The 12,404-nt window shown below is 42.2% G+C and overlaps 1 protein-coding gene across 1 annotated transcript in view; it reads right to left on the bottom strand.

The window, feature by feature from the left end:
* Positions 1-4,308: 4,308 nt before the first annotated feature.
* LOC121422563 (unconventional myosin-X-like) overlaps positions 4,309-12,404 on the bottom strand; it is a 123,161-nt gene continuing 115,065 nt past the window's right edge. The window contains exons 21-24 of the mRNA XM_041617708.1: positions 7,313-7,427; positions 6,490-6,592; positions 5,542-5,678; positions 4,309-4,724 (exon numbers count right to left, since the gene is read on the bottom strand). Of these exons, the coding sequence (XP_041473642.1) occupies positions 4,692-4,724; positions 5,542-5,678; positions 6,490-6,592; positions 7,313-7,427 (388 nt within the window). The 3' untranslated portion in view covers positions 4,309-4,691. The remainder of the gene's footprint in view (positions 4,725-5,541; positions 5,679-6,489; positions 6,593-7,312; positions 7,428-12,404) is intronic.

Below are 12,404 nucleotides of genomic sequence, written 5' to 3'. Positions count from 1 at the left end.
ATCCTCATCATCACCACCACCAATAGCCAGGGGCAGCACCAGGCTATTTTGATAGGGGGGGGGGGTATTAAAGATAACCTAATAATTCATGTCACTTTTTCACGCTTTCACAAATGAAATTTTAGGAGTTCACTACAGTTACGCTGCCCCAACCTCTATACTCTTTCCTCTTCCTTCCTTTCCTTCCTGCTTTTTTTCCTTCTCAGCACCCCCCCCATGTGAAAAATCATGGGGAAGGGGGTATGGTCACCCCTGCCCACAACCCCCTCCTCCAGCAATGTCTATAGCAGAACAAGCATCATTATCATCATACAAAATAACCATTCTTGATCACCATGCACCGCTGTTAAAACCACAATCGTCATTACAATCATTAACACCTTTATTATAATCCATAATAATCCATTGTCACTATACCTTCACCAACACCAATCTCACAATAACAAACTTTTTGAATAGCTTTAAGTTTTCATCCATGTTAAACATTTATTATTTCAATATTTTGGGGGTTGAATTGATATACATTTATCTTTTATACAGTATTTAACATTATGAGAAGACAATCAACCTACTTAATCAATTAAATGTGTTCTTTAATTATACAATTTGTACATTTGATCATGTTTTATCAATTTAGTTTATGATAATACAAAAATGCCTCTTACAAGAATGAGTTACAACACAATAAAACACCCAAAGAAATAAGAATATTCCTGATACAATCAACGTTTATATAAATGTATAACAGACATGTCGCTCTAATATCAAATTATATTTAGTCAATACTGCCCTCTTGTTCTAAGAAGTATATGAACCATCTAACATCTCTATAAATTCATTTAGGAAATTATATCAGTAATGTGGTGTTACGCTTAACCAGTTTATGGATTAATACTAAATAGGTTCATTATTCGAACTGAAATCATCGTTAGAAGGTATTAGTTTGTCTTGCAATGTACTATGGTCAACAAGGAAGTTCGTGATCACTCTCGCAAAAAGTGTTCACTAGCTTTCTAGGAAATTCGTGATCACTCTCGCAAAAAATGTTCACTAGCTTACAAGTTCACGAGCTTTCGAGTGCCGCTGCAACTCTTCATCAAGTGACGAAAATCATCTGATAACGTAGTCTATTTATACCAATCCCCAGTACCGTACGCACGAACGCGGGAACAGTTTATGGATTCATGAACAGTGAAGCAACTGGGTATTAAATAATGAGTACATACGCCATTATTACATAGAACACAATGTTATGTAATGTTAAATATCAGTTATCAGTCTAATTCAAAAGTCAAATATGAATAAACGGCATCTATAATTTTGAATAAAGTTGCATCAATTACCATAAATGAAGCTTCAAACAGAATTCCAAATTGCTGCTGTGTGTAATATGAGAAAATAGAAATTTGAATAACAGTTCATGAAACAGTAAAATTTTGATTCCAGGTAAATGCATGGAGGTGGGATTTGGCAAAATATTTCTAAAATCTTAACCACCGAAATGGGTAAAAAGAGAAAAAGATATTAAGGATAAAAGATAGATATAGTACTGTGGATTTTCCTTTTTACATAAAAACACCTCGTCTTGCCTTGATGATGAAATGAAAAATATAATATATCTCACTTTGCGGGAAGGGATTTTTTTCGCTCCCATCAAGGGGGGGTGTAATCCTGTAATACCCGCTAAGGGAGGTGAGCATGTTTTTGTGTACCTGCTACCACCCCCTAAAAACAAAATCATGGACATGTGAGTGCGATTCTGGATAAATTTGCAAAAATTAATAATATGATACTGTATCAATGGCAGGTTCAAAGACCATCCTCATTATATCAGAATTGGGAACTTCATAGAAATCAGACAGGAATAAAAAAAAAAAAGAAGCAAAGCTCTCTGAAATTGCTGATAATAATAATAGCTATATTTATAAAGCGCTTTTTGCCTGAGGATACAAAGCGCTGCTATTATTACCCCGGCTTTAGCTCGAGCTACCATCAACGGTGCTCAGTGCATGCAAGGAATTAATCCTGCCGGGTACCCATTCACCTCGCATGGGTTGAGTGCAGCACAGTGCGGATAAATTTCTTGCTGAAGGAAAACATGCCATTGTTATGATTCGAACCCACAACCCCCTGTTTGAAAGGCGAGAGTCAGAACCACTAGACCATGGCGCACCCGCATGATGAACCACTGGGGGGCTTTTCACGAACAGATGTTACAGGCTACTGAAAATCCTTGCATCTGATTGGCTGGGAGCAACTTAGTCAGTGAAAAATCCCTGACAAACTCTTGTCAAAATGCTCACCAGATGAAAGAGAGCAGACATCACCATCTTTTTGGCTGCACAAGCTTAGAGATACAAATCTTGCAAAATATGAAAAGGACCAAATCTAATGAGTTATTAATATCAACAAATCTATCCCAAACATCTACATCAATAACAATGATTCATAAAATAAATTTAGACCTAATTAATGTAGAGGACATATTACACAGCATAGAACAAGTTGTTCATTTAAACATGTTCGTCATATCAAAAGCATATAAAAAAGAAAGGTAAGGTTACTGTCAAAAATTATATGCTACACATAACCCCTGTCAAAGCATGTAATGGCAAGAAATTCAAGGCTTTATAATGATAATAATAACTAAAAGCTAAAAACAGAGACGTGCTCAAAACAAACTTGTCAAATATAATTGCCCATAACGTGATATGTGCTAAAAATCATAACTCGGAAAATTAGAAGATAAACAAAATGAGTTGTAACGTTAAAGTAAAGATGTAGTACATAACACCTTGCACATTTTTAAACTACCATAGCCCTAGCAAGGCTGTCTTTAGAAGTTCGATATTCCAATTATAAGGTTAATGGTTAAAGTTCTTAAAAGTAACCCAGTAACATAAAAACAAAGCAATCAACCGGAAATAATGACAGATTAGGATGACTGGTGCATGAAAAAAATTTGAATAAGACCCCTTGTTAACCAATCAGATGTGAGCAATTCAAAAGTACACTGATTAAAAATGTTTGTGTTACAAGACCAAACAGTTGCTACTGTTTGTTGTTAAGGGTGCAGCTTTGAGTTATTTTATTAGACTTTGTCACCAAATCACTGTCAAATAATATCTATATTACAAAAATTCAACACAATACGAAAAACATCACATGTCATAATAACTCCATCCCTGTACAATTTAGTAGCACCATTGGTATGAGATAAACATTTTCATAAAAAGCCTATTATGAGATAAAAACAAATCAAGGAAGCGCAAAATAAACCTAGGTTTCTATTAAAACAATATAATAAAATCCATTTTACACAGGATAAAATGGGACATTGCTTTTTGTATTCACTAATTGATAGAACGTCACAATCGCAAGGCAATGCTTTTCGAATAAAATAACAAATATACATACAAGCATTCCGCATCATGTGGACTTTGTCTACATTTTGTAAGTAATATCAAAATTAAACATAGTACTATGTGTATGGCTATGCAGTTGTAATGAATAGGAAATAATGATAAATATAATTGAATAACAAAAGAAATGTTACTGAGTCAAAATACATTGGAAATTATTCAATATATATCCGTCCACCCCTTATATAAAGCACGCTTCTTGGGGGATGAGTTATTGTGTCTTATCCCCTACTAATTTGGTGGATTCACATCTACCGGATGCAGCTGAGGACAGGCCACGCAATGCCTCATGGGAAAAAGTTGGCATTTGTTGCACGCGCAAAGTACTATAGTGCATATGAGCATGTGATTATTTAGTGCTTGTCGACGCGGCTCAACCAAATATCTTTGCTGTTTACTAGGGTGCAGGAGTTGACATAGAAATTTGCCCGCATATTTCTGTCCGAAATTTAGACCGTTTTTGGTGAATTCCTGCCATATGGTTTTCATTTTCGAAGCATCACGGTCACATTACAGTACACTAGCACTGTGCGCTGCCTGCGTCTTCGCGCGATGTCGACCACAAAGTTAGACAATTGGCCTCTTCGCTGCAACCGATAGATGGCGCACCATATTGTGAATCCACCGATTGAACAGTGTGGCATATCTTTATGCCCATGATAGATTGCTAAATAATATTACACATTGATATACAGCACTATATAAGATTAGTGCAGCCCATGTGTATTGATTTGTTACCAAATTGGAGGATTGGTCATTAACAGCTGCAGGATTCTTGCGCACAGCTGTGGCTCTGACTGTTGGTAAAGGACCTAGGGCCTGTTGCAGAAAGAGTTGCAATCAAACGCAACTCTAAAAATCATGCGCAACTTGATTTTCAACCAATCAACAGCGCGTATTCGGGACTTGCGCTTGATATTTTGACTTCCGTTTAATTGCAACTCTTTCTGCAACAGGCCCCTAGCTTGTTTTCAACAGACCTTATCTACTGCAAGGTCCATTTGCATTCATTTCATTGTGCATTCTGGATATCTCGATACAATCCAATCCAATCCAATGGCCATATGATATAGCACCTTTTCCTATTGGTTACAAAGCGCTTGACACACACTCTACTCCATATTTGGTTGGGCCACTGAAACAGTACTAGGAAGTTTTGCAGATGTGTCTGGTTGCACAGTATAATCACACATGTAGATCATTCTTAGAACTATCCACGTTATACTTTAATCCCTCCAAGTGCGTTGGAGATCTTTCTTGTTTAATATCTCATAGTCTTGTTCCCAGGATACGATCACCAGTCTACAATAAAAAGGAAAAGGGGAAAAGAAAATCATCAATCTTATTGATTCATGTGCAAAACAAGATACATATCTGGCTAGTGATATTTATATTAGATTATGAAATAAACATTTGTCATGAAAATATTATCATCAGGGTTTTTTCAACTCAATTTTCTTTATTTATATTTCCCTGGCTTAGGTCTTATACTTATAGAGATAATTTTATTCAGCCAAGTCAATACAGATTTTCATAATTTAAAATTCAAATGAATAGTTATCAAGCATTCCGTTTTAGAAATATGCGCCAATCAATATTCATACTATTAACTTGTACCCTTTTACTATTAACTAGTAGTCATACATTATGGAAATCCATAGTGTTATAATTTTTCCTGTAAGAAATGTGCACAATGCCCTTTGCAAGCAGAGAAGCGCAGTGAATTTTCAAGAAAACAATGAATGCATGAATATACATCATAGAAATATTTTAAACAAACATGCATAAAAGATGTTGACATTGCTGGCCATTTACATAGTTACGATCTATCGGATCAACCGCAATTCTTTATAAGACGAGGCCCGATTAACTACGGAAAGCCAGCAAAGCCCACATCTAAAATGCTTGTCAGTTCAAAATGTTTTCTAGATATGATGCATATTCATAAATTCATCATTTTCTTGAGAGTTTGGTGTGTTCCCTTTTGTTTATAAAGGACATTTTGAAAATTTCCTGTTGAAAAAATTATGACCCTGATGGATTTCCATAGTTATAATTGATTGGATCAATCGTAACTCTTTGTAAGATAGGGCCCTGAACTGATTTCTGGTTATCTTACCTGTGACATAGTGAGTTTGAGAGGGACCTGTAGCGTGCAATTATTGTGCTCGACTATCAGAATGTCCTTGGTGCCGTTCACCCCTACAATTAGAATGGGCTCACCCACTCTCAGCAATGGCTCCACACATGATATATCTGTGGAAAGTTCACAACATGATAGGAAAATGAATTTAGCCCTGAGAAGTAAGAAAATGAACTGGAAGAGATATGCTGGGAAGATATCAAAGAAAATCCTTAATCTACATCGAACATTACATCTACATGTAATTATCATAATAATGACATGCAACATTTATGAAGCACTTTAAACAATGTTTCTAAGTGAAATGTAGGTTGTGTAACTTTGAAGTGATTTAGAACACTTACGCTCATCTGTCAAAACATACATTTCAAGCTTTCCAACAAAGACAGAACTTCATGAACCATTTTTTTTCAATCAGTCATTTTCAAATTTCAAACTGGGAATTTGAAGGAGTTTTGCATATTGCCATATCACAATTGGTGTTGTCAATTTCCAAGCAATCTGCTAATGCTAAAAGTCCTGCTCCTGATAATTGTGAATGTTACAATAATTTGGTAGATCATTTTGTTTGGAATGATATTTTTGGTACACTTTATCTATGAGTCTTGCCAAAAACATTGATCAAAATATTCTGTGCATTATGTTATGGAAAATGTAGTATACATGTACTAGAAATGATATGACTGCAGAATAAAATAATAAATGAAATGAAATCAATGTGTAATATCCTTGCTAGCTAAGATTAATGTATCCCTTGGGAATAATGCCAAAAACATTAATCAAAATATTCTGTCTGTTATGTTATGGAAAATTTATTATATACATGATATGACTGCAGAAGAAAATAACAAATCAAATCAATGCGCAATATCCCGAGCTAGCTAAGATTAATCTAACCCTTGGGAATAATACAATCATATTTACCTGGTGAATAGTTGCATCTCATGATGCGTGTTTGCGGAAACCCTTTGGTAACATCAATCTTCACTGATGACGGATGGTTACTAGGTAATGGAGGAGGCACATCCTGTTATGGACAAAAAAAAATACATTTTCAGATAATTATTTCTATATTATTTGTGGGCGTGCTGTGGTTCTGACTCTTGCCTTTCAAACAGAGGGTCATGGGTTCAAATCCTAGCCGTGGCGCGTTTTCCTTCAGCAAGAAATTTATCCACACTGTGCTGCACTCGACCCAGGCGAGGTACCGGCAGGAAGTAATTCCTCAAAAAGCTGTGCGCACCAGAATCGGAAGACTAGCTTAGCCGGGGTAAAATAGGAGCACCTAGCAAAGTGGATACGTGCGCTATACAAATCCTATATTATTATTAATTTTTGGACATTCTGCAAATCATTAAAAAAAAGATATTCAGTATAATCAATATGATGCTTTTCATCACACCCAGCATTTTTTACAACATGCTCAGCATTTTTACATTTGCTTTTCTACAATCCTCATTGTGTGTACATTCTGAAGCTGAAAATATGAAAAGAAAAGACCCTATGAAAGAGGGATTCAAAGTGAAAGATACTGTATGAACTTTTTTAATTTTCTTTCTCTTCAACTTTTCTTTCTCTCTCTATATCTCATATTATTGCCATCCTTATCTCTCTGTGTCTGTCATGATATCTCTTAGATTCTAATTTCCAACTGAAGTGGGATCGATAGATGGAATCCCCCCCCTAATGCTTCTGGCAATCAACTATGACGGACAAGGCATAAAAATAAAAAGCAAGTATCTTGTACCTCTTTTGCAGTATGATAAACCCTGTTCTGTAATCTGGCTTTCTTGCACTCAATACTACTACTACTGGTGTCATCTGATACCACACTGCTGCTGTCACTCACTGAGTAGTTGATCCTGAAAAGACAAAAAAAATCATAAATGAACATAGGCAATAAATCATTAGGCTCTTGTTATCACCCAACTTGGAGCTGTGGCCAATTATGAAAATACTTACCTGATTTTCTTATTTACGAGATAACTCATACATCTACTTGATTTGCTAGTTCAGCCCTCTGGACTGCCATACCCGAAAAGAACTCCCAAGGATTTAAAAAGCGCGAGCGCGCCCTCTCCCGTTCAGGCTTACTACCCATGATCACCGCGCAATTAGCGTCCATCTTCCTCAACTTTCGCAAGCCCATACGTTGAAACATGTTGCTACGCAAGGCGGAGGGTCGGTGGGAGGGTATCAAGTAGATGTATGAGTTATCTCGTAAATAAGAAAATCAGGTAAGTATTTTCATAATTTACTTCAATAACTCCATACATCTACTTGATTTGCTAGACCAACACGGACTCAAACCGTAGGGAGGCATGTTTTCAATTGTAAGCCTAAGAAAATTTAAAAAACAAAAACAACGAAATTTAGGGAGAGGGGGAAAAAGCCGCAGCTGCTTAAAGCGCCGAAGTAGCAAATCTCGCCTCGCTGGACAGAATGTCCTTCAAGTAGAAAGGAGTGAAGGAGTTAGTTGAGCGTCAAAAGGCGGCCCTCAAAATGTCCTCGAGAGGAATGCCCTGTATACTCAGGAATACTAAGTATCATGGGCCCTCGGCCTAGTGTCAGGAGAACAACATCACCTGCTGACTAGAGCGTAAGAATCAGAATTTGTTGAAAATTTCAACAAGAATCGTGATCGGAAAACTGAAGCTTTTAAGGCTCAGTAAGTGATCAATCGAACAATCTGAGAAGGCGAGATATCTCAGAAGCCTCCGCGTGGGAGAAAGCGCCCAGAATTCGATATCTGTCTCAAATGCGTGAGGGCAGAAAATCTGCAGAATTCTGATAGAGAGCTGTGGCAAAAATTTACTAGCGGTCCGAAGGGGACCAGGAATGACGGAGAGTAGGGATTTAAGAAGAAAACCACTCGTAAGGCAGTCAAGGGTCGAGAAAGCGACTGAGTGCCATCCTGTTAATAAGGAATGCCGCGGACCTGTTGCCTATGTAGAATAGAGCAGTCTGGTCAAAACAGCTCAACCGGGCGTGTCAGGGAAACAGCGCGGTACACATCACGACAAAAGCGTGTTAGACCGAGTGATCGAGAGAGAACTCAGGATCCCCTTTCTCCCATACTGGTTGAAGCACCCATCTGAGGGTGCAGTGCCCGCGGTGGAAGAGGTGGCTTGGCTAAAGCCACCATCGCCGAGAGGGCCTGTGAGGCTAGGCTGCGATGGCTGTCCGCTGGGCGGGGGAATCCCTAGCAGCAGCAAGCGTACGCCAGAGGGAGCTGGCGAAAAAAAATCTGCCACGATATTACGTGTAAACGACCATCAAGAGATGCTCTAAACGAACAGACATCGCCAGATATGATACCTCAACCGTTACATTCCCAACGGAATCGAATGAGGTAGCAACGGCCCTGTCCTATCAAGTTAGGGACGGAAACTGGCTAAGAGTGTCGAAGTCCTCGCTTGAAGAAACAAGCGAAGGAGACTTGAGGAAGTAATCACAAAATTTCCATCAGTCTGCGGTGAGAACCAGTTGTTTATGAAAACAGTCACAAGACCTGTTTCTCAGGTGATCGTAAAAGCAAGCACCGCCGGCGCCGGTTGCGGCAGCGTGGAACAGTCCGATATCGGTAAGATAAGGAGCTCCAAAAAGCTGCGGGGGGCGGCAAAAATGACGCCCTAAGCAGCGGGGGATGAGAATCTAAGTTTCTAAAAGAAGAACTCCAGTGAAGTAAATCACTTACATGGAGAGACTCATCCACAGTCGGCCCGAGAGAAGGCGGGTCGTAGTGATCGTGGTTGGTAAGGCATAAGCATACATCCATCCACGGTTACATCATCCTCGGTCGCGCGGTGACCCTGGCCACATGCATTGCATGGGAGGAGGATGAAAGCAGCATGCGAGGCGACTCGAGTGTGCCGAGTGAAAAAAATTTCTAAGTAAGAAGACGATTCGACAAGCGGGTACGGTAAAGACATCCACCGTAGACCACTCCGCACAAGGAGGGAACGGCGGAGACGCCCGCAAGTTTGACCCACATAGAGGGCAGTCTATAAGATAGACAGTTAGAGCTCGACCGATGGTCTGGCGGTGTACCGTTTGGTGTGAACTCGCCGGCCCGGTACGGTGGGTGTGCCCAGAAAGTAGGCATAGAATGCCGACAGAGAATCCTGGGGCTTTAAACAAGCTTGAACGCACGTACATAGCCAACAATCTCATGAGATGTACGGCGGTTACTTTCCTCCGAGATGATGTTTACCCAACCGGGAAAGACTCGGGGAACAGCTGTGAATGTCAACAGGAGGGATATCTAGCATATGAAAAGCTGATTCCTTCCACTTATTCGGTGCGGGTGCTGCCGGCGGTGTCCGGGGGGACGACCGTTGATGGCAGCTCGGGCAGGGCTCGTACGAGCCGCCCGAATACGAGACAAATAGGTTAACATAACCATAATGCACCGGGTGGTGAAGGCATAGCGATTATTAAGCACAGGAGACTTTTTAATCGTCGTGACATTCAGATCCGATATACATACTCATAAGCACGGAGAGCTATGAGATAGTGAGACATACCGCTGAGCAGTGATGGTGCTCATATCAGAGTCGCCCTCTCTTCAGCGGCGATCGCTGGAGAACGGGTGTCTGTACTAGCCCTGACTCTGGCCTTGCAAGGGTAGGAGCTAAGTAAGACAGGGCACCCTTACTTTCGAATAGAAAGTGAGGTTCAGGCCAGAAAACGACGGTCCCGTCGCCTGGGCGGACGGTCCGCGGACGTGATAGGTTGCCCTCTCAAAGCAGCCAAACATTCTCACGAGAGAAGTGTGGCATGCGGTATGTAAGAGATTCATACCTCCAATCTACGGGCCCGCTTAGGGGGAAGAATGGAGAGAGTTACCGCTGAAGGAATCGTCGCCGTATGTGAGCTTGACGTAGAGGGCGAATTCGGGAGTACCTGCATAATACTCGCCCCCCCCTTCCCCTGCCTCTGCCTTCTCGCTAGCCTCGAGAGGCTTGGAAGTTTCGAGACGGCGGTGCCGGAGCCTGGCGCTTCCGGGCAGCAGCAGAGCGGGGGTGGGTTTGCACCCTCGGAGCTGGCGGCTTCCTCGTCGTAGGAGCCGCCTCGTCTAGGGCGACCCCGTCACTCTCCGAGACCCCCAATTCGGCCGATTGAGCTCGGAGCGCCTGAAGAGGCGGGGCGAAAAAATAAGGACTCCCCTGCTTCATCAATACCCCCGCTCGGAGGGTAGATGTGAGGTAGAAACTTGTCAAGCAGCGCCTGAGCACTTACTGAAGGGTCGGCCGCGGGATAGGGGTTGTCCTCGCACTGGCCGCCTTCGAGAGACTCCTCGTAAAGGGAGTCTCGCTCCATGGACTGAACCGGGAGGTTGTCCCCATGACAAGTTTCCTCCCCTGGAGGAGCTCCGAGAGCCGCGGGAGCCGTACGGCCTCTCGGCCGGCTCTCATGAAGACAAGGGAGTCGGCTGGGACACGTGCTCTGAGATCGACGAAAATGCTGGAAAGCACACGCGATCTTGAGGCACCCGGTTAGTCGGTGCACTGGCTGGCGATTTAACAGAATCGCTCGAGGATTTCCCGGGTGTCTGGTGGTTATTGCCCACTTGTCTCGCTTGATGCTCAGGGGCATCAGCGGGGTGAGTAGACGTCGAGGGTGGGGTGAACCCGCACTACTCGAAAGCAGAATGTAGCAGCATGAATAGCTGTGACATCTGACCACCGACACAAGGGTCTGAAGGAGGGACGCCCATGGCAACAGGGCTGGCCGACCTCACCTTCGACCTCTTCTTCTTCGCGGCCTCCGCCGGCGTGGCCGGGGCAGAAGAAGGCACAAGAGGCACGGGTGATTTCTTACGATTTGCCGCCCCTGGCAGGGCGGCCGTCAACAACGAAACTTCACCCGAATCTGACGGGGTCAGATTGTGGTCACAGTCTGATGTGTGACGCCTCTCGCGGTAGCAGAATGTAGCAGCATGAATAGCTGTAACATCTGACCACCGACACAAGGGTCTGAAGGAGGAACGCCCATGGCAGCAGGGCTGGCCAACCTCTCCTTCGACCTCTTCTTCTTCTCTTTCTGCGGGCTCCGCCGGCGTGGCCGGGGCAGAAGAAGGCATGAGAGGCACGGGTGATTTCTTACGATTTGCCGCCCCTGGCAGGGCGGCCGCCGACAACGAAACTTCACCCGAATCTGACGGGGTCAGATTGTGGTCACAGCCTGATGTGTGACGCCTCTCGCGGTAGCAGAATATAGCAGCATAACATGTATGACTGTAACATCTGGCCACCGATACAAGGGTCTGAAGGAGGAACGCCCATGGCAACAGGGCTGGCCGACCTCTCCTTCGACCTCTTCTTCTTCTTATTATTTTGCGGGCTCCGCCGGCGTGGCCGGAGCAGAAGAAGGCACAAGAGGCACGGGTGATCTCTTACGATTTGCCGCCCCTGGCAGGGCGGCCGCCAACAACGAAACTTCACCCGAATCTGACGGGGTCAGATTCAGAGCAGGAAGAAAGGGGATTGAGAGACAAACAATTCCATATAAGAGAAATTTTACGATAATTTCCAAGAGGAAAAATGTAACCTCCTGTGGAAAGGTAAAGAAATTCAGAACAGGAGGAAGGAGGAACGTCTCTAGTAACGATTCCAAGAGGAAGAACGACACAGTAAATCCTCAAAAAGAAATCGTAGAGCCCGCCTGTCGAAGTAAAAGATATATAAGACTAGGAGGGAAGAGGGAATTGAACGAAGAAAACAATTCCGGGAAAGGTCAAAAAAATTTCTAACAGGAAGGAGACCCCACCTGTAAAGAACAAAAAATTTTTTTTTTTTTTTTTTTTGGGGGGGATTGGATAACCAATCAATCAAGGT

Source organism: Lytechinus variegatus, chromosome 10 (genome assembly GCF_018143015.1).
Source record: "Lytechinus variegatus isolate NC3 chromosome 10, Lvar_3.0, whole genome shotgun sequence".
Classification (NCBI taxonomy): domain Eukaryota; kingdom Metazoa; phylum Echinodermata; class Echinoidea; order Temnopleuroida; family Toxopneustidae; genus Lytechinus; species Lytechinus variegatus.
This window is presented reverse-complemented; position numbering and strand designations above follow the sequence as displayed.